Here is a 23,619-nt window from a genome sequence, read left to right as displayed (position 1 = left end):
AGCTTATACGTGGAATTGTATCACGGCGATCAAGTAAATATGAAGCCCGTCACTATCCAAATCCTGCAGCATGTCAAATATTAAGTGTGCCTTCATGAAAAAAAAGGATTAAAATCAAGACAGAGGAATGCAAAGTGAAACATGATCATGGTTGTAGTGAAAGATGGAAACCACAAAAGCCAATTTTACCAGTGTGGCAAAAAATATTTCTAAATATCTCCAGCTCACCATCCGAACTTCTGATCCCACCTTCCCCCAACCTTTCCCTCCCATTCCTCTTTCCTTAATCAACTCATCTTCTCTCATCTTTCCCCATGCCTCTTCTTTTTCTTCCCTCTTCTTCCCCCTCCCATCGCCCCTTCTCTGCTCTTCATCAGCTCATTGCCCATTCCGTCAGAGAGGTGTCGGCCTTCCAGCGGTACAACCATGGGATGATGAAAGGATGAGGGAGTAAAAGGATGGTAGGGTATAGAGAGGGGGGAAGGCAGTAAAAAGGGTGTGGTGAGCAGAGATTGTGATGTGAAATGAAAGATCAAAAACCTCTAATCTCTGAAATGTCAGCTAACTGGGGGAGAAAACACCCACCCGCAGACACAGAGAGAGAGAGAGAGAGAGAGAGACATGGGGAGAAGGAACTAACTGTAGTTTCATATTCATACTTCAAGTTTAGCTTAAGGGTTTAATGATTTCCAGGGTTACAGATGTTCCATTAGTTAATCATTAAAAAAAAAAAGCATGCAAAGATGACTTTGTCTGCAAATTTTAGACAATAATTTGATTTGGTGTATCTCACCACTTCACTCCTGATCCGTCTAAGCAGGGGACACACAGCTTGCGAACCTATCGTTCCCAAGCTGAAAGTAGGGCACGACAATTTCAGGTCAACAAGGTGGCATATTCCTGGAAAGATTTCGTATTCATTATTTTTAGGTAATTCTTTACTTCCAACTTTATCTGTTCACCTTCTACAGTAATCCTCATTTTCTCCTTTCCACTTGTCCTCCTCCTCTCTGTTCTGTTCTTCGCTCCCTGGCAGAAACGGTCTGTGTTCCCTCACCTGTGAAACTAGGAGATGTCCTTGACTTACAAGGACAGTACTGCACTGTGTGAGTGTGTGTGTGTTCTGTACAAGCAAGCACATTATATGAAAAACAGTACGTAACACACCTCTCGCTCCATCTGTTTGACACTTACACTAGAACAGTCAATATCAGTGCGACTGTCATTATGAGACATCACTGCCATGTGGTAAAATTGGATTACATGTAGCCTAAAGCTAATGACATTCACAAGACTGATGAATGCAACTCAAAACTAGCAACAAGCGATTCAATGCAACTGATGAGCACACACTCTTTTCCTGTAGGGCTGACCATTCATCAGCTACTGCATTCAGTTCTCTTCATACAACTTCCTTTATTCCTGAAACTGGCAATGATTTAATGTCCTTTGATTAGAGTAAAGGCAGATATAAACCACAGGGTCTCTGCACGGGAAGCATCATGTGATGTAAGATACCATAATTGACCTTAACTGTAGGAGAGACAAAGAAAGTCAGGCTCGGCTCAAACAAACCCAGTGTGACAATGGCCACTGACAAGTAGGCCGAACAAAGCTGTGGTTTATTTGCTTAGATGGTTCTGCATATGAGCACAAAGGCTCTTGATAATGACTATATCAGCCCCATGCACATTTACACTTTCTTTTAGTCCAGTTTGTGTGATAGCTATGCCAATTGTACTTTGATCTACACTCCAGTTGTAATCAGAAGTTTTCATACACTCATGGGCATGAATGTCATGGTAATTTAGGGCTTTTAATGATTTCTTTGAACTGTTCTTTTCAACATCTTTAATGACATGAAAAAAAAAACAAGAACAAGGTACACATACTAGCTCAAATATATACATGAACTCACTTAAATATTTTAATAAGTGGTGCTGAAGGTTCTACAATGCCTTAACTTGACAGGCCGAAGCCTATTAACTCCTCATTAGTGATCATGATTGACTAAAACTGGTAGTTTCCCATTGCTGGTGTAAAAAAGCTTTCTTTGTCAGCAGTCATTGAACTGACCCATAGTCAGAACAATATATTTACATCTGTTGTTGGTTTCTGTGTCTGATGTCTTTTCTTCCACATTTACAAAATCAAAGACCATTGTATCAATAATAAAAAAAATAAACTTAGAGCAACAAGAAGGAAAAAAGAAAATTACCAGTTAAAACTTGAATTCTCTCAGTGTTAAAATCTAGTATTTGCCAGTTTGGTCTCCTCCATATGGTAAAAAAAACTGCCAAAAGAGTTGAAAAATCTGACTGTTAGATTTTACAAAGATGGAAACAGATACAGGAAGATCAGTGAGTAAAAATTAATAGAAATGGAGCTGAAGCAGTACTCAGTAGGTACAGTGTAAGGGGTAGTTGGGAGGCAATGACAAAAATGAACAAAGTTAAACTCTTAACTGCCAAAGTTTAGCTTTACTGTTTCACTTTTTCTTCTAGTGCAGGCCAGTTTGGGCAAATCTGAAGAACTGTGGAAGACAACTTATAGAAGATAAACTAAACTAAACTGAAAAAACTCTGTACTGAGCTATACTCCATTTCAATTTTACCCTCCTGGCAGTACAGCAACTGTGACCTATTCACCTCCATTATCTGACACAAGCATATTCTTGAGAGGAGCTACAACTTGTGTCTACATAGACATTGTAGCAACACCAATAAATAACCCTGTTATCTTATTCCAGTGCTTTATCAGTTATCAAAAAAGACAAGTGCTTTATGTTAATAGTGGAAACACATTACTGGATATAGTAAGAGAACAAATATGATCTTAAACTGTTTAAACCAAACACATCATCAATACAAATTAATACATTGTCAACACCTTAATACAACAATTAAACATTAACTCATGAACTTGACCACAGAAAGGGGCCAAATGGCTATGGATCAGTTTGTCCAACACAGAGGAAGGTCCAGTGGTGAGAACCAAAAAAATGATCAAATACACATCTTCAAACTCTGACAATATACATACAACACATCTTTAACCTTTAATATGAACCAATTACACACCCACCTGCCAGGGGTTAATGAAAGTACCTGGGGTGGACAAGCACTATGTTCTTGTGACATACAGAGAGCCATAGCACCACTATTCAGAGCACTACTTGCAAAACAGACATTTAGAGTTGACACAGCTGGGAAAGAATAGGTTGGTTTTAATGATGTCTCAACTCCATTAAGCCTCCCAGTAAGCCATGACAGCGACCCAGCGTGCACAAAACAGGACCATACCTCACTGGAAGGCAGCAGCCATTAATACACCTGCGCTTTCACTACAGTGACACACTAAAATGTCATCCATGAAAAGGTCCACCCAGCACTGCAAAAAAAGACAGGTAAGTGCTTCAGATTTGGGAAAGGGGTTATCACTGGTAATCAGTTCCTATGACAGCTCAGACAGTCTAAAGGACATTGCACAACGTACACCTATCCACCATGCACCAAAGGGGGGGGCATTGTTGGGCTCAGATAGGATTCAGCATGTTTGGCATTATCCTGTTAAAGACTACAAATGAATGCACAGTTATTACAGTGAAACACAAAGACAGGAGTAAATGTGCTGTGGAAATGACATTTACAGACATGAATGTCTGGATAAAGCAAATTACTTGCAGACAAGATAACCCCCCCGTCTCCAGAAGCTTGGCAAAAGAGGAATATTCCAGCGTGATAATAATCCAGAGCACACTGCCAAAAATCATGCAAGAGTTTCTAAAATAATAAAGTGAAAAAGTTTTCATCACATTTTAATCCAACAGAACATGTGGGATATTGTCAGGAGGAAAACGCAGAAGGATATCTTTGGAAATTTGTGCAACACTTGGATCCCCCATGCCGAGGACACCAGAGTGCAATCAAAAATTCAAGTGAACTGCTGGACCTGTATTCTTAATACAAACTAGTCAATAGATAAATAAAGCAAATCTGTGTTTTAAATTGATTTTCTTAGACATTTAATACGGGGTTCAGGTTCCTTTGGATGTGATGCAGTCACCCATCTTAGCATGGACTGCACAAGTGCCTGGATCTGCTGCTCTCCTTTCCCAAATGTGTGTGGCCTACAGCTGTGCAACGGTCATTGTTTGTGGCTGCCTCTGATGAACACATCAGCCTGTTCCAGGCGTGTTCAATAGGAGACATATCAGGACTAAATGCTCTGCAGATCCAGAAAGTGCTGCAGAACTCTGTTGGGGTGGGCAATGTGCTGCTGAAACAGCTGCAGGGTAGGGTGCTGCTGCCACAAGAGTGGCACAAGTTCAGGTTTTGTGTTCTGGCTCGAGAATGCGATAAACTGGTGTTTGGTAAACAAATTCTAAATTCCAAATCCCATCAAAAACAAAAACAACCAATCAACTGGAACTGAAAACTAATAACAGAATATGTTTGGGTTTTCTAAGAGATTAAACGATACACTGACAAATGGATTTAAAACAAATGGATTTCGCGACTTAAAATGTGTGCTTTTTTTCAGTAGTACAGTAAATTGAAATATTTGTTCTTAATTTTACATAATAACAAATACCCAACTGATACTATTTTGACTCATCAAATTCTATAACAGCACAGCAGCATACTCACCTCTGCTGTATATTGTACATACCTGCAGGCAAAAGACATTTTTATTTAGACAAAATACAGAAAAAGTTGTATTAAAATATTTGTTCATACCGATGTTTATTAAAGCATTTCATTTGGGATTTATTTCTCTCTCTCATATACACTCTCACTGCAGACTCAGGGGGTTTGCAGTAGGAGTCAATTAAAGGCACTCCCCATTGTAATTACACAATTTTAGATATACTAGGCCACTGGGACACAAGTGTTTGTGTGTTTGTCCTTCCTCCCCTTGTCATCTTCCCCTCCCACTCATTTACACTCTATTCATCTCCACCTGGGGGTGTTTTCAGGGAGGGGTTCATTAAATACTAACTCCCCCTCTGGTCTCTCTAAGAGGTGAAATACAGAGATCAGTTTATTGCAATGATAAGTGAGGTTGAATGTAAATTAAAGAAGGACAAATACACCATAAAAATTCACTTTTGTATACAAACTTAGCAATACAGTAAATTTTAGAAAACAATTTTATTTAATCAGGCAAAGAACTGACCAAACCCTGAAATAAAGAAACAAAGCATTCTTTTTGTATCCTGCTTGCTTTGGGTCAACAAAACTGCTGACACATCTGAAACGTGCTCGGTCACATCAACAGAAAGACACTTGCTCTCTCTCTCTTGCTCACACACACACACGCGCACACACGCGCACACACGCGCACACACACACACACACACACACACACACACACACACACACACACACACACACACACACACAGAGAAGGAAAAACCTCAATAAATGAATGGCGAAACAACAAACACAGATGCCTTCACACTGGTGAGGTGTGTGGTACAATTAAGCAATTAACAACCCAGCAAGTCCTGTGCATACAAATGACAAATAGGCCAAGATGCTCATGAATATGTATCACAATGGCAAGAAGAGTGACGCTAAAAGAGGATTCATTGTTAGGGCACGGATGGGAGAAGCCTGGCTAGTGGTCCTCTAGAGTGACATGTAAGGAAAAACTGGGATGAGAATGTGTCAGCAAGAACAGTCTGACAATTTCATACAGAGGGACTTTGTAGTATAAAGTATGCATTACAAACGTGTGATGAATGCCCATTATTTAGAGCTTAAAAAGACAAAAAACAAAAAAACATCAACGCCCTACAGAGAAGCAGGGAAGTGATATGATCTTATGAGTAATTCTTAACTAGAGTTAAATGACAAATAGGATGGCATGTGGGTGAATGCGTGTGTGGCATACAGAGGACTGGATGTTTGACCCGTATATTGAGGGGACCCTAAGGCTCTGTTCACTGTGGGAGGGCATTTTGCTGGTGGTCTGGGTACACTTAGAGTGAAGGGTCATAAATCAATACAAAGTTATACTGAGTGAACCCCTTTATACTGAGATGAAACATTTATATCCCAATGGGAATAAATGTATTAATATTTACATTTTACTTTTCTACTTTTTTCTACTGAGCCTTCAAAGCACTTTTTACACTACAAGACACATTCACCCACATACCAACGAGTGCATCGAACTCTCACCAGGTACCTTTGCGACTGAAAGTGGTCGAGGGTGTTCCACATTCCACATCTGGGCAACTAGCTGGTTGCCAAATATGAAAACTTTCAAGGCAATCACCAGGTAACCAATTTTTCCTAGCTGTAAGGAGGTTGTTGTCCTATTTTTACTCTACTGTGACTAAGCCATAAGATAACCGAGCAGTTGGGTGTAAATTAATATTTAGTCTTCAGACATAACAACAGCACCAGCTTTATTATCAACAGCAAAGTGAAGTGCAAATATACAACCCCGTTTCCATAATGCTGGGACTCTATTTACAAATAAATAACAGGTTTCAGTGCAAATAACTGAATTCTGCTTTTATTTACATTTACCACAGTGTTTCACTTGTTTTGGAAACTGGGGTGCACTGTGGAAGTGGGCTACACAAATGACTGTGTTACACAAAAGAGTTTAGAAAGTTTTTTAACTGCTGTAACTGCTATTATTTGTAAACTTAGTATTTAGAAAGAAATTATAGTCACACAAGTTGTTTTTTTACAACAGCAAGTCTAATTTGTGTTCCTTTGTCTACACACAGGAAGCAGAGACGACACAATGGAGAGAATAAAACACATGCGTGTTTATCTGCATCCACACTCACAAAGTCTTATTTGTGTTCCTGATGAGCGGCTGATGTTAAACAAGAGGAAGCACAGCATGAATGCCCATTAAAAAGAAAATAACAGAAACCAGATACAAAATGCTACTGAGCTCTCATCTCTGCATCCACTGTGGGACAACAAATGAGCACACATAAAAACACAAAAACACACGATTATTTCCTGTCCCTGACTCTAAAAATAATCCTCTTCATAATAAGGTGCAGCAAATAGGCTTTTTGGGTTTCTGAGATTTTCATGCTCATTTCCACTTTAAAAGATGGCAAAAACAGAAATGTTACACATACACACATATAGCAGAGTGAGAACTTGATAGTCAGGGAAGGTGTGACTCACTGTCCCTGAACAACACTGACTGTTTCATGCTTGGCTGTGGTTTAAGAGGAGACTGAGAAAGAAAAGAGATGAGAGACAGATGAGAGGGAGACTGAGGGAATGAACCCTGCAGAAACTCATTTACATTCAGGATGGAAATAAAAGGACTGATGGTTAAGCATTCTTCCACTGGATACTTTACAGGCTGCAGTTGCTTTTTTTTTTCCCCCACCCCAGAAGACATGGAAATTTTACATAACTCACTAATGACCTGCAGACAGGTGAAAAGGAAGAGAGGATGGGTGGGTGGATGAGTGCGTACTTGAACTCTTTATGGTAGCCGTACCACCAGAAATTCCATATTTACAGCTGTATTTAATGAACCAAAGCAATGATTGTCAACCTGTTCATTTCCAAGGCTAATACTCTGCTCTTAGCTTTGTCTTCCTATGGAGAAAAAAAAAATCCAATTCTAACAGTCAAAGATATTCAAAATGACTGGAGGTTTTGGACGCAGATATACAGGATATCTGGCTAAGGGACAGACAGAAAATGTATTGGATTTTATGTGTCAATTAAGCACAGTGATGTTAATGTAATTTTCTCATTATCCAAACTAATTCCAAAAAGAGAAAATAACTTTTCTGTACACTATGCAATTAAATCCCTGCAAACAGCGCAGGCATTGGCATTTCTAAATGCCAATGCCTGCACTTAACCAATAGTGCATGCACAATACACATATTTCTGTCTATGTTTTCCAGCTTAGAACTTAGGTAAGAAGAGATGGAAAATTGACATTATTTCTTGATGCCACAAAAATAAAGATATACTGGTCACCCCATTACATTATCAAGGAAAAGGCCTATTAAATCAGTACTACAAGTTAACCTCAAGGCTTGCTGAACTGAACCTTATTTACAAAGAAGGCAAATCCTTGAGGTTGATGTCCTTATGTTGTGAGTCAAACACGTTCAACAGTCAAACACTGTCAGGGATTTTAATTGTGACGAATAGTACATATACAAGTAAATTCACAAAAAAAAAACATGTAATTAAATTAAAAAAAGACTGTGCACCCTCTCTCATTTTTGAGTCAACATCCACTCTGAATGCATGCAACGGTAACCTGTACAATGTGCTCATCTGGCTCTAAGTTTCCAAACAGGCTACAGCCTCATTCAGGAAACATCAGGTAAGCTACGAGCCAGAAGGCCAGAAAATTCACCCAAATATATATATTTGGGAAAATGGCTTAAAATACTGGCAATAACTTAGCAAACACCCAAACATAAGCTCCAAATTCTATGAGTGCTACTATCAATGGCAGACTGGCCATCTGGAATACCTACAGTCTGCTTCCCAAGGGGCCAGGAGAACTGTTGTAACTGGATTAAACAGTTTCCCATGCTGCCTGATCTCATATTTGTCTAGCTAGTCAGTTCCAAACAAGTGTGTGTGTGTGTGTGTGTGTGTGTGTGTGTGTGTGTGTGTGTGTGTGTGTGTGTGTGTGTGTTTTAAGCAATATGTGTGGCATGCAGGATCAGCCCCAATAACAGGACTTGAGACAGGACGTAAGGTTAACTTCAGCTTTACTGTAAAACCAACAAGACTAAGAGAGCTGGGCGGTGCCAACAGAACAAAATAAAAATATTATTTAAGCCAATATACAGACAGACAAGCAAGCACACAGCGGGCAGGGAACCACAGACAAGGGAAACACAATATATACAGACCAGAAGAACAAAGGGAAACCGGAATTAAATACAGTTTAAATTGCCAATATGTCTTCTTTCTACAGATTTCAATCATGAAATCCAGTAAACAACACAAACACCTCCATTAAACCCTCTGGACACAATACATTATAGGTGGTAATAATGTGCGTCAAATGCACTGCTTTTGGCCCAGGTATTTCTAATCTGACCAAGGTGTGAATAAAATAATGCAATTATCCTATAAAAGCACAATTTTTAATGACGCAGGTATTTAAAATTGAACAAGGAACGTAGTTCCTTCATTAAATAGCCAGCATTTATATGTCCAGTGTGAGTCAACTAAGAAAGGCATCATGAGTGCAGGAGCGATGATGATTAGCAATGATAAATCCATGGGCTAATGGAAGGTAAATGACCAATCAGTGCAAGAAAAATGCCACCATGTACATATTTAATTACGTTGTCCTCTGACTTGAACTTTAAAACAAAACACAGACATACATCACATACATTTAATTTTTCATGAGGGATTCAAGTGTAACATCCAAAGATTTAAGGATTTCCTTACCTTATTCCACCTTTTTTGGTGTAAATCGAAAATCTTTACTCTGATTTTGTTAAAACAGATGTGAGAAATATATTTACAATCGAGAGAGCACACTGTGTGACGACACTACTGGTACAGACCAGTAACAATGCTATAAAAAAAAAAAAAAAAACCTTTTATCACAGGGCTGAGCAGGTTGAAACGCTTGGTAAAAGGTCAGGATAAAGTCCATGACCTCATGTTGGAACACATGCACGAGCCATTTTACTCCAGCAGGTCTTTACCAGGTCAACGTGCTGGTGTGAAAGGCTAATTTGTGAGAGGCAGCTTCGGAAACGCATTTCCTGGAACACGCCTCTGGAGGAAAATCTGGAGGAAATTAAACAAAATACACAAATACTCACACTTTGGCATATTATCGCACTCTATCCCTGTCTACATTCCTCTAATCCACCAAAGAACAGTAATTACTGTAGATACTGGAGTGACAGAGGAGTAGAGCAGTGCCAGTATGAGGGATGATAAAGGAGACGAGAGAGATAGCGAGTGCTGCAGCCAAAAGCTTCTCATTAAGCCAACCCTACCCCCAGCTCACACACGCAGCAAACATGCCTGTCTCCTGCAGCACATTGCAGGTCAATTCACTTTACAGAATTAAACATCTTGCATGCATATTTATTGAAAATGCAAAACAATCTTCGGTCAGTCATTTTAAGGTCTTTCTTTATTTCTCTTGATTTTTCCTCTCTTTGTCCCAGACCTTATTCTACTTCTCTTCTTCTCCAAGTCTCCTCAATCTCCTTTCTTCAAATCTTGGCTAGTTACATCACTTTCCCCACAATTTCCCTTCTTTCTGCATCCTCTCCTGCTTCCTTCCCTTTCCTTCGCCCAGCCAGTCATTTCAAACCCTTGTTTTCTCTTCTTCATCTTCTTCTCTTCACCTCTCCCCCACAAGAGCCCACACACATGCAGCCAATCTAAGTCAATTAAACAAATGTTTTTTTTACTCTTTTTTTTCACATTATACTGTCTGTGACTTTGTTCATGATGATGGACCTAAAGTCGTTACACAATGCTGTATGTGTGTGTGAGATTTTCCAAACCCTAAGCTAATTAGGTAGAACCCAGGGCACTGCCAGCTACAACAGCAGATCAAGGAAATGCAGAAGAGATAAGACAGAACACACTAACATACTAACACATATGCACAAGGATTATTTTAATGATTTCACATGCCAGATATAGGCAAACACACATGCACAAAAGCAAATGGAGATACTAAAGTAGGGGGAAAACATTAAAATGCAATATATTTTTATATTCTCGTTTATATACTTCCCTTCTCTTTCCTAGATACCTTCATTCCTTAGTTGACCCATTTAGAAAAAAATGTTAGTTATACTTCTGCATATGATAGATGTTCTCTCATGCAAAAAGTTTGGAGAGTGACAGCCTTTCCATTTGTTAAGGTACCCTAGATTGATTGCGTCTGCATCCCACTTAGCTGCTCAACAGATGGCCAATAGATATAAGAGAAAGCTGTGAGTAAATTACTCCTACACACAAACAAGAAGTTACACTCACATTTACAGGGCACATCTGTCTACACGTAGATTTACTCCTACACACAAATAGATTGCAGCACGCAAACACGCTAAAAATTATAACAACCAAAAAATAAGAAAAACACACACACAATTACACTGACACACACACTCCTCATTCCTGCTCCTGTAAATTGAAGCTGAAACGGTTTCAGCGGGGGTGTAAATTTATTGGCTCCACACTCCACCCATGACATCAGGTGGTTTTGTGTGTGTGTGTGTGTGTGTGTGTGTGTGTGTGTGTGTGTGTGTGATAAATTGTCACTATATAAGGGAAATAAACAATACAACATACTTTTCCATAGAGAGCTCCCGTGCTTGCTTCCACCTTGGTCAGAGAGGTAGGTAGAGGTGTGTGTGTGTGTGTGTGTGTGTGTGTGTGTGTGTGTGTGTGTGTGTGTGTGTGTGTGTGTGTGTGTGTGTGTCTGGCTCTGTTTCCCAGGAGTTTCAGTTGCAGCCTCATGCACACAGAGTAATAAATACTGCTACTTCAAACCTTTTATTGAGCAAAGTAGGTACTCCATGTTCCTATCCTTCTTCTGCTTGTTTCTTCCTTTTTCTTCTCCCGCTATTCTTTCTGTGCTCCCTGTTTTTTTCCCCCTATATTCCATCTACAGATTTTATTCTTCCCCTAACCAACTGCCTATTTCCCAATACCAGGTGTATGACAAACAGTAATTAGGACTTGAAGATTCCTCTAATAAATTGTTGCAAACGCCTGCTGTGGCTCAAGAGGTAGGCTGACACTAACTGACAGGTTAGGCTCCTCCAGTCCGTAAGTCATAGTGTCCTAGGCAAGCGTATGAAGCAGGATTTATGGTCCCACATTGCCGTCTGTTTCTTGTAGCTCTTTGGCTATGCAGAAAGAAGGATTATGGGAACTCAACCAATGTGGGGGCTACAGTGACGCACTTGTGTGCAGTCCTACGGGAAACCTAAACTGCGCTGCCTGAACACAGTGACGCTATGCTATCAGTAAAGTTCAGTTACTGAATACCTAAAGTGAGTAGCTTGAACCAGTAAGGAAATGACAGTGGAGTTAACCAGTAATCAAAAACAGGATGCACAGACAATTATTTTTAATACTCACTACAAACACTTTCTTTGTCTTTCTGCAGCAGCAAAACACCCTCTGAAGCTACCACTTCTTACCCAAACCAAACAGAGTACTTCCAGTAGCAAGAACACATTTGATGTAAACTATCTCTATGGGGGCACCTTCTCCCCCCATTGTGTGAAAATATCTCATTTTTGGCAGATAGCTAATGTAGATGAGGTATTCTTCTAGCTCATGTCATGCTTTTCAGATTCCTGTTGAAGAAGAAGATTCTGGGTTATTCTTAGTAAAAAAAAAAATTCTGTTCAAGCTCGAGCTGCATATTCACTAATAATTATCTTCAGAATATACATTAGACCACCCACTCAAATCTGTGCATTATGCAACAGTAAACATTACTGTATGCAGGAACATTTCAGTGGTACAGACTGCACGAAACAGTTATCATCATCTTGAAAGTACAAACTGTATTTTATGCTTTAAAGCCTGTGACTTTTCTGTGGCGTTTTAGAATTACTATAAATAAAAATGTTAAAATTCAAAAGCTGGCACTGGACTGTTAGCACAGCCCTGTGAGGTGTCTTTAAAGAGCTATTTATAACCCTCATATCAAAAGCTATGGTTTAAGAGACTTGGCCCGAGAGGGGACACGAAGGGGGAATGTCAATGAAAGAGAGAAATGATAGGCAGCACAGGGCAAATGGGCGAGGCCGAGACAGCAAAAACAAGACACACAGAATCAGGTTTAGAAGACAGAGTGGTGTGAGAGTGTGTGTCTTTATGGGGTAACATGTCGGTCATGTAAGGAGTCTATGTGAGAAATGAGTCTCAGTGCAGCAAGGGCTGATGCAGCATAACAATAAGTTCACACGCAGAATCGCAGGCTGGTTAGGGAACACACTCATATTATCTGATGCACAAACAAGTACAGACAAGGATACATGTGTTAAAAATAAACTATACACATAAATGCATAAACAAAGACACACATTAATATAAATGTGTCCAAATATCTAAGTGGATATAAAAATGCAAGCTGAGATGCACAAGCACGCGCACACACACACACACACACACACACTGCAGAGCGGGGAAGTTGCTTGAAGGAAACAATAAAACGAAGCACAGTTAGATCTTGTCTGTTGCTGCATATTACACTACTGCAGTCTGACCAAAAAAACTCACACACAAAACAACACATGGGGCAGGCAAAAAGCATGACTACTGCAGTGTTCCTGCATGCAGACCATCTACTAAGAAGGTCTCCCTGAAGATGCTGTCCTTCTGTTTGTGTGTTGGGCATCCCTATCATGCTGTCCGATAAGCTGCTTTGTGATAGTGTCGCAAGAACATGTTAGGTGTCTATAACCTTTTCCCAGTGCTGTAAATACTCTGCACATAGTACAGAGCAGTAGTACAGTAGTACACACAAATACAACTCTCCTTCCTTTCCTCATTGCTTCTCTTGGGGGTATTAAGAGCAGTAATAACGATGTGGCATTGCGTCCTCGTGTGTGTCAGTGTGTGTGTGTATGTATGTTTCTGTGCAATGCTATTAGTACACTGGATAAAGGCGCTATTAGCCTAAAGAATGGTTTTATAGCACAAAAGAAAACAAACTCCCACAAGAAGGAACTCCAACACACACACACACACACACACACACACACACACACACACACACACACACACACACACACACACACACACAATACACTAACAGTAATGACCTGTTTTGTTAAGCACATTGAGTGCTCCAAGTACACAATAATAAACTCCTCATTTGTTATGTACTAGGACCATTAAAGAGAGGGACCACAAGAGGAGGAGACAGAGCAAGAAGAAAGAGAAAGGGTTGCATTACAGAGAAGAATAATGAGGAAAGAGAGAGACAGAAATGTAAGGACAGGCAGAAGTACATAAAGAAGGTAGAAACAACAGCGCGATGCATGGCAGGTTAAAGCAAATATGAAAAATAGGAAAGCAAAAGTGAAATGAAGGACTCGCTCACACTGCAAATACAGATTGTTGCCCATGCAATCACAGTGCCCCCTATTGGTAGACTATAAGTCAACCATTTTGAATCTTGACATATTTATTTATTTGCAGATCTTATTGGAGCTGCAACTTTAAATGATCGCAATCAATCAATCAAGCAAAGGCAGTTAAAAAGGTTCTGCATCAGTATGCAGCACATTACAGATAATACACACTGCAGGATAGTCATTTTCCCCCATTTTATCAGACACATTAGACCACTGCTTCCTGTGCCACCTTGCCTGGTCTCACACACAGCTCATGTGGCATTAGGAAGGAGGATGAAATGCCTCTGTAGGTGTTATCCACATCAGTTCACAACTTAATTATGTGTTTATGCTTCCATCAGACACTGTTTGATTTTAAACAAGTGCTCATTGCAATGTTTTAAAGCCCTATTGAATAATGTGTCTGGTACAGTGCAGTCACAGACGTATTGGATAATTATAATGCTTGATTCATGGTTCTGAATGAATAATAGCTCAGCTGTACCAGACCCAAGGTTTTAGTCCAATGGATTAGATATGACCACATCGCTGTATGATGGCAGAGCGTAGTATCACATCTTGTCAAGTGTTCGTTTTGTACAGAAGAGACACCAAGAGCGTAAATATGTGATGTTGGCAGCTACTGAACCTTCATTTTATAAGGTCTGATTTTGATGTCGTATGACATCCATATTACCAAATTAATAGTTGTGAGCATGGGTGGTTTTACTCTAAATATTTCATGACTGTTTAGTGAATTTCATCTACATTAAAAACTCTTTACAAGTAAGTCATATCCAACAAGACTTGAACTGTTTAAAAGAGACGCAGGTCTAATTGCCGATTACAGATTTCCAGGACTGCAAGCTTCAAGTCAGTTTTGAGGAGGGTATTTCACACTTCTTTAAGAATACGTGTGTGTGTGTGTGTGTGTGTGTGTGTGTGTGTGCTTTTATTTTTATATTTTAAGTAAGATTCGGTGACTACTACCTGTCGAAATCTTGTGTTTGCTAGACAAACACTCGTGTCCTATGCAGAAGCTCAGCCAAGCAAAACAGACCAATACAGGCTGATGAATATAAAGCCACCATCCATTCTGACAGCTTTTTTAAAAACAAAGTGCATCTATAAAAACAAGTCACTCGTGTGTATTTTACATTCCTCACCATAAGCCACTTTTTGAATACCGGGCTTTGTGGCAGGTCTTACAAAGGAGAGAAAAGCCTGTTATCTGTCTGTATGTTGCTGGTGTCTCCAGACAGATACTGAGTCACTGCACTGTGACACAAATGGTCTCACTATAAACACCCCCAGTGAGTGAACCTGGTAGGTGACCTCTGAGCGACCCTAACTAACAGAATATTTAGTTATTAACTGGTAATATTATGTGTCTCACACTCTGATACGTCAGTGATGAGATCACTTTCAGTAACGTTCACAGCAGCAATTTCTGCAACTAAATGTTTCCAGTCACTGTTGATCAGTCTTGCGTATCACCTTGGAGGAAATTGAATCCTTCTAAAGACTAGAACAAATGCAACTCTGGAGTTTCTGTGGGTTTCCTCAAATAAACAGCTCATTCCTCTTGAATTAAGGTCATAATTTTGACTTTCCTATACTTCTCAGGCGATTCTTTAGTAGCAACTTGTGTGTGCGCTGTACCACCGAGCTTGAGATTCAGTTGACAGATAGATGTCCTGACATTTTCCTTTTAAAAATTGCTGGCGTAATTCAAAATGTAATGCTTCCTTGCCCACATACAACAAAACAACAAAAGAAACCATGACAGTCCCACCACTTTTCATAAATGGGGAAGATTCTTATGCTGGTATGTAATGTTTTCCTTTCTCCAAACATAAAGATTTTTAGCGAAATGTAAAAGGGCGAAACTGTTCTTTTTCACTAGGATTTGCTTTCTTCTTGCAGCCCTGTCATCCATGCTGTTCCATTATTCAGCTGGTTGACCACTCCTTGTGAGGGTAACTATTCAATTTGTATTTAGATTCCTTCATTTGCACACTGAATGTGGACTGGTGGAGTCCAAACTCATTAAATGTTTTGTAACTTCTTTCACCCTCATGAGCATCAACAACGCCTTTTCTGAAGACCTGAGAAATCTTTGTTCCCATTATAAATTACTTCCTTAAACATGTGAATATAGATTTTGAATAAAATAGGATGCCTAGTCACACCTGATTGTCAACCCACTGATTGAAAGTACCTGTTTTGACTTTTACCTACAAATGAAACCCTAGTCCTACAGGTTTACATACTTTTTCAACACATTTTCCTCATTAAATAAATGACCAAGTGTAATTTTCTGTTTCACTTGGGTTCTCTTTTCCTACTTGTAAAGCTTCTGCAAAATTGAGATGATGTTTTAGGTCCTACTTACACGTAAACTTACACTACTTACACATAAATATAGAAAGTTTTGAAGGTTTGATAAACTGTTGCTCATAGATCATCTACATCCAGCGACATACACTGGTCTCTAGGCTTGTGTGACTGAGGCCTTAGCTTACTGAAGTAGGCTGCAGATGGTTTACTAGCCAATCTCTCAGCAAAACACTCACCATGCTCGATGTCTATGGGGCAATTAAGAGCAGAGCTATAAAGAGGATCTTGGAGGATATAGAAGAAACTTCTAGGCACCTGGCAAACGTTTTATGACATGACGTCCTTATTTGTGGCTCAGTGCCAAAATAAATGATATACTTGAGGGCTTGAGCAAATGCCATTCATGTTATGAATACAGTAAGGTGAGAAAAACAGTAGGTACCTAGATCTTTAGCATGATAATGTGTAGCCATGCCTGCCCCTACTTCCTAGCTTAAACTGACGTGAACCTCATCATTAGGGTGTCATCTTATTTAAACCCTGCAAATCTAGGATCTGGTGTTCTCTTTGTTATTGAAGTGTGTGGTGGAATCATGCTAAAATCTAAAAGAGCTTGTTAATAAAAAAAAAATGGCTATGATTTTGGAAGGGCATTAAAAAGATCAAAATCATTTGAAATACAGCCACAATGATGTGTTTAGAAAGCACCTTTAAGTCAAATGTAAATGATGCTTTATTTATAGAAAAGTTAGATGAAATAAGTTGATGTTTTTTTTTGTTTTGATGATGTCATTTATTGTGATTAGTGCTTATTTGCACCTTTGTTTTTCAAACACACATTCAATTATTATAATGAGAAAAACACAAGATGGAATTCGGATGACATCACGAGAAGGAGTCACACAAGTTAACAGATAACAGAGGCAGAGCAAATTACAGATAAACACACAAGAGTTTGTGGTTTAAATTCCACTGAAAGCAGCTGGTACATTTTAAGAGTAAGACCTGAAGTTCTTCTGGGAATGCATAAACACAGGGAAGTGATTAGAGATGCTCGGAAGATCTGAGACACATGTTGGGGGTAAGTCAAGGAGGAGGTGATGTGCCTTTTTGTGGAGGGGCAGACACACTGGCTTTTGTTCATGTATTCATGTGTCTTATGAGAATGTCAAGGTGTTCATGTGGCCATCTTACTATGCAGAAAAGCAATGTACATCGTGTTAACGTGCATTTAGCCAACCTTTGCAATGAGGCTGAGGGGTTCTCGGCAGGAAGGTGGCAGTGCTGATTCCATTTCCTGTACCAGGTCAGGTACTTCCTGTTGTAGGTACAGCTCTAACATGGATGCCAGCTGAGACAGACCTTGTTTCTTCTGCTCAGACATAGAACTTAGATCTGTGAAAATAAATACATAAAAAAGAAAGTTAAAAAAAAAATCATATGGACATGATTATGTAGCTAAAACATGTTCTTTATAAAATCCAGTTATTCTGGTGTAGAACTTTAATGCTTAATGTGTCAATTTACAGTAATGCAGACACTGCACTGGTTAGCTGTGGTGAAGAGAGAGCTGAGCGGGAAAGCGAAGCTCTTGACTTACTTCTCGAGCTTCAGTTTAAAACAAAGAATAAAATGATCTTAAGTACAAAACTTGTTCTTTCCTGCTGTTTTCTAAAACTGAACTGTAATGTGCAATCACATCATTCTGTTCTTTGTTATTCACTGCTTGTTTAAGTGAGGTCAAATCCCGTCAATAAGCGTGTGTTGAGTTTGCTGATAAATTATCTTTGTAAAGTTAATCGTTATTATTAATGCTTGGTAAGATTGTAATAATTCTGTAATATTTTTTTTTTTCATGTTTTTCTCTTTTTTTTTTAAGGAAAGCCTTACAACATCTGGCAAATGAATGAATCCAGCTGAAAATAAAAAGTTTGCACCTACCTCTGGATCACATATGCACAGTTTCTCTATATAAATAAACACATAGGTGGGAAAGCAAACATTTTATAATACACTTTTATTACAATATGTTGGCAGACTTACGCGATTCATGTTCATCTAGAGTGTAGAGCTCCTCACTGCTGCTCTTAGATGGACTTAACTAATAAAAAAAATTTTTAAAAAGGAGGGGAAGGCATCAGCAATTGATTTGAGTTTTACAGAAACATTGTTCTCCTACTAATGCACATTATGTGTTGCATTTATTGCTGCCCCCAGATGAAGACCTCGAACCTTTCACACACTTAGAAAAACATTTCTTTAAACTCTGGTTTGTCTGAAGGCTTTCTGAGAGCAGCAATGTCCGGCTGTTATGGCGAATAAAAGGAAAGGTATTAAGCAGCTTTCTTTGTGCACATTTAGTTTAACTGAGTTGAACAGTGAGAAAGTCCAACAACATACCAAGGCAAAGACGAGTCTTGCAGCTAGACGGACTGAGTCAGTGGGAAGTCTGGGTAGGAGGCTCTGCAGACATTTACACTCTCTCTTATGACCCGACCATGCTTGTTTCTGCAGAAGAAGGGTATTTCAATACACTGATACACACAGGAAAAAACATCATAACCATTATTACTGCTTCTACTAGCCATAAACAAAGCGTTCACTGCGAAATGTAATGATTTACATTATGAGAACTTTTTTTGTCTCCAAAAGCAAGGGTCCCCAAAATGCAACTGGTAAATTTATGCACTGAAGAAGTTATACACAAACACACATACACTGTACCTGGCAAGAAGTATTGCAGTAGCGGGCCATCTTGCACTGGGAACACCTCAGCAAGCTCTCCCCTCTAGAAAGAAGGAATTTTGAAAATCGTGTTAATTCTGCACAGACTCTTAAAAAAGGGGGAAAAGAAAAATCTGTGGCTCCATTGTTACACTCAGCTGTTTTGGATTTGCCACTATCACCAGAGCACCCTTGTGATAGTGAATATGTGTATTAAGTTTGATGGGTCTAGCTTGAACAGTATGCCTCTATGGCGTGAATGTGAACATGGTTCTCGGGTTATCGCGTTCACAAGATTTTCAAAAAAACTTGGCCTCTGACTTTTAGCTTGAGGTCAAGGTCACCGAGATTTGAACTCGTCCGCAATCTTTAGTAGATGCACCCAAGAAAAACATTAGAGACACCTTAAAAGGTCTTGGTGGGCTGGGACAGGACCAGGATTTTGGATTTCTAAAAAATGCAATGCCGGACTTTCTGTACTGTTAGGTAGTTGTAGTGTTTGAACAAAAATATTCAGATGTTCCACGTGTGTAAGTTTTTGACAGTTAAACTGCAACATTACCAAACAAATCCTTAAATCCACTCAAGCATACTTCTGTCATTGTGTTGACCTTTCCCCATGAAAGAACGTTGTCTTATCCTTTTCTATTTGTTGCATTAAAGTGACTGTGTGCCCCCATTATCTCATTTTATCTACCCACCCATCTCCAATTTGATTGTCATCTAAGGGCAATACATTAGGTGCACTTTCCTCACTGTCGCCGCCGGTTAGTATCACATCACTTGCCTGTGTCGGAGCGGCGATGTGTGACAGCTGTGTGTCCACTTGCGGTGGGGTTTGTGTGTATTTTTGTGTGTATGCATATGCTTCCTGCCTCTGAGGTCTGCTGTGTTTCTCTGAGTGATACTGCTGTCCTTTCCACTTTGTCTGTCAGCCTGATAACAAGCCAGCACACAGCAGAGTCTGTTTGCTTCATGAGGCCAATTACAGCCAGTAGGGAGGGCATCACTAAAATACACAACTTGTGACTCACAGGAACCTTGTCTGTGTGTGTGTGTGTATGTGTACATAAGTCAGTATAGGGCATTCAAATCAGTCAGTTATTAGACTTGCAAAAGTCTTGAGCCACCCCTCATTTCTTTATATTTTGCTAGGAAAATTGGAAAAAGGTGCAGCAATTTACTGAAACTTGCGAATATACATGGACATACAGTATATAAGGCAAAAAGTTTGTGTAACTCTAATGAGTTAAAGTAGTAGTTTTCAGGAATAATTCTCCAGGGTTCTTGAAGGATATTTGAAGCTTTTATATGCATGTTGGCTGCCTTTTGCTCTGTTTTCATTTAAGATGATCCCACACTGCTTCAATAATGTTGCGAACCAGGCTCTGGGGAGGCCAATCCGGGCTTGATTGTGTTCCACTATGTGTTTTTCTATCCAGGTATGCTTTTACTGCATTGGCAGTGTGTTTGGGATTACTGTCATGCTGAAAAAATGAAGCCGTTGCCAATCAGATGCTTTCCAGATGGTATTACAAAGTAGATCAAAATTTGATAGTACTTTTACGCATTTAAAATTCTGTCAACTTTGAAAAGAATCCCCAAAACCAGCGGCTGAAATGCTGCCACAAACCATGACGGTGCCTCCACTGTGTTTTACAGATGTCTGCAGACTCACTGTTGCACCTCTCTTGAACTCCTCTGTACATATTGACAATGATTTGAACCAAAAATTTTAAATCTGGATTCATCACTCCATACGACTCATTTACTGTCTGTCTGGAGCCTATCCCAGCTGTCACAGGGCAGGAGGCATGGTATACCCTGGACAGGCTGCCAGTAAAATAAGGTATACACACAACCAAACTAAGGCATAAAATAACCTTTGATCTGATTTGGTGTCTGTTCATTTGTATGCATTTTTGTGTATGTGTGTGTGTAACATATCTGTGTTTTAGGACTGGGCCAAAGGCTACGCAATGGAAGCTAACATGTGACTGTACGCAGAAGAAACTTTTCTTTATGGAGCCTAGATGGTGTGAACAATGAATGACCTGACAGGACCAGGTTTAAATGCACGACACAGGTTACACGCGCATGTCTGCGTGTATGTGTGTCTGCCTGTTTAAGTGTGGTTGTGTATGAGTGAGTGTATGCATCTGCAAGCTTTTAAAGGAGCATGAAGAAAAGGAAGCAGAATTGAGGTTTGTCCTGGTTGATTCAATGTTTCCTGCTGCAGAAAACAGATGCTCTGATGGTGTATGTGTTAATATAATAATAATAATAATAATAATAATAATAATAATAATAATATTATTAAGTCAGTGTCCGGCCTAATAGTACCAGGTCAGTGGCTCAGAGTTTTATTGGCCTATGGGGAAAAAAAAAAGCTTTTGTTTTAATATTTTTGAATATTAATACAATATAATTGATTGATATTTTATATTAATAATCATGTTGCTGAAGCCTTGAAATAAATATGGTGTAATGCACTCCATGTCCCCCTTCAGACTCACCCCTGATTGCTGCAGGTATCACTGAGACAGGAAGTAGGATGGCTGCCGTCTGACTTCAGCAAACTGCCTAATTTAAACTGTCAGATTAAGTTACTGTCTTCATACATATGCTTTTACTGTAACTTCTATAGCTCTGCTGTTCATTTGTTGCTGTGTAAAGCAAACGGCAGTGGATGGGAGCAGCTTAAAAAGTTCACTTTTCTTCAGGTTTACATTTGTTGATCAGGAGTCCCTCATCAAACCACTTGTTTTAATGGTGATTATAGAAACAGCCACTATGATTATGACAGCATCATGTTCACTGTTGCTGTTGTGTTATCAATATTTTTATGGAGAGAACTGGGGGCTGCTTGGGTTCAATGCTGTAATGCCATTTATTCACTCCCTCACACACACGCACACACACACACGCACACACACACACACACACACCCCTGAATAAATTTCAACTGCAGGTTTGTTTTTAGTCACAAAAGTGGGAGAAACATTCACGCTTACAAGGATTAAACGAAGCATCAAAGCAAAGAATTTGGCTTGAGGACTTTTTGTATTCAAGTTATTCAATGAATCGTGTGCAGCCCTTGTGTCCATAAATGTCAGTTATTGCTGTGCACACATGCTCTTTTAAGATGATACTCAGACTGAGCTAAACCTCAATGTTAATGTTTCGGCTTCCAAAATTAAAATGAAAATCCAAATGAGTGAGTTGTAAAAAAAAAAAAAAATTCAGCCCTGTATAGTTGTTATGAAGGGGAAAATTGGCTAGAGACACCAAAAACATTTTTTATTTCAGGCTGATACTGGGCATTTTAACATGGGACATCTATGAGGGCTGACAGCAGCCATTCAAAGAACTGAAAAATTGGATCCACGCCTGGTTTGGAATGGAATCATGGCCATCACCATTTTGGTTTTTTGGAGCCAGAGTTAAACATATTTGGATGAGAGTATGTGCTAAGTTATCAGCTAAGGTTAGCGAGGTACATTCAGAAACTGTATGGCTGCAATGAACAGACACAGATTCCTGCTAATTAGTGTTAATATATAAAATAAGCAAAATATAAAAACATATAGATACTAGAAGGGCAATCAGTAGAGTGCATACCTCCCCCACTCAAATTTTCTATGTGTTGATACTACGCTTCAATAGATACCACCCAATGCTGTCATGCTCCATTATAAATTAGTAGTAGATCACAAATACTAGAACTGTATTTTATTTTATTATTGGTATTTTAAAGGATTTTTTTTTTCTACCAACAGTAGAGCATAAGCACTGACAGTTGAACAATTCAAGGCTGCTTTGGCAATGAGCTAATATACAATAATAAGTCACAAATCTTTATGGATTTATCATATAATAAGAAAGAAAAGAAAGAAAATAATGAAATCCTGCTAATTAAATCTGACAGTGGAGGGTATTATGAGCTCACATACACGAAATATGAGATAATAGAGAAAATGTTATGATGGATTTAAATACATTAGCCCAGAGCTTATCTTACTGAATGTGGCACGTTTGATTAGATTGGACATGCCGAACCTATGAATGCCGTAGATGACATTAGAAAGAGCTTAAAGGCAAAATGTGAAATTTAATATAAAACACACAGAGTGTAGGTCTGACCAAAGGCTGTTGCCCATCAACATTAGTGACAGAAGTCAAGTGTTTCCTCTGAGCGTTTCATCTATCAGCGTGTGACCAGGCTCAACTGTTGTATTTGGCTCGAGGCGCCATCAGGCTTGTACAAGTTTCCAAAACACTCTTCTCTTTCCTGTTCTCCCCTCCTCGCTCTTTAGATTCTGCATTTTACAGCTGTCCTCCACATCTGTCTTATCACCCCACCGCCCCACACTTTTGTTATGCTGCTGTGTCCTATTTGCCTTTTCAGCTTGGAATTCAATTGTAAATTTATAGTCTCACCCTGGGACTGAGTTTCATGA

General features: G+C 39.3%; 1 protein-coding gene across 2 annotated transcripts in view; it reads right to left on the bottom strand.

Annotated features, from left to right (window-relative positions):
• The window catches only part of smyd3 (SET and MYND domain containing 3), a 94,020-nt gene that overhangs the window by 48,107 nt on the left and 22,294 nt on the right, over positions 1-23,619 (bottom strand). For both annotated transcript variants that reach the window (XM_030724340.1, XM_030724347.1), the window contains exons 2-5: positions 19,160-19,223; positions 18,836-18,943; positions 18,479-18,536; positions 17,676-17,830 (exon numbers count right to left, since the gene is read on the bottom strand). In XM_030724340.1, coding sequence (XP_030580200.1) covers positions 17,676-17,830; positions 18,479-18,536; positions 18,836-18,943; positions 19,160-19,223 — 385 coding nt within the window. The remainder of the gene's footprint in view (positions 1-17,675; positions 17,831-18,478; positions 18,537-18,835; positions 18,944-19,159; positions 19,224-23,619) is intronic.

Source organism: Archocentrus centrarchus, chromosome 3 (assembly GCF_007364275.1).
Source record: "Archocentrus centrarchus isolate MPI-CPG fArcCen1 chromosome 3, fArcCen1, whole genome shotgun sequence".
NCBI lineage: Eukaryota > Metazoa > Chordata > Actinopteri > Cichliformes > Cichlidae > Archocentrus > Archocentrus centrarchus.
The sequence above is the reverse complement of the archived record's forward strand: the minus strand, read 5'-3'. Positions and strand labels throughout refer to the sequence as shown.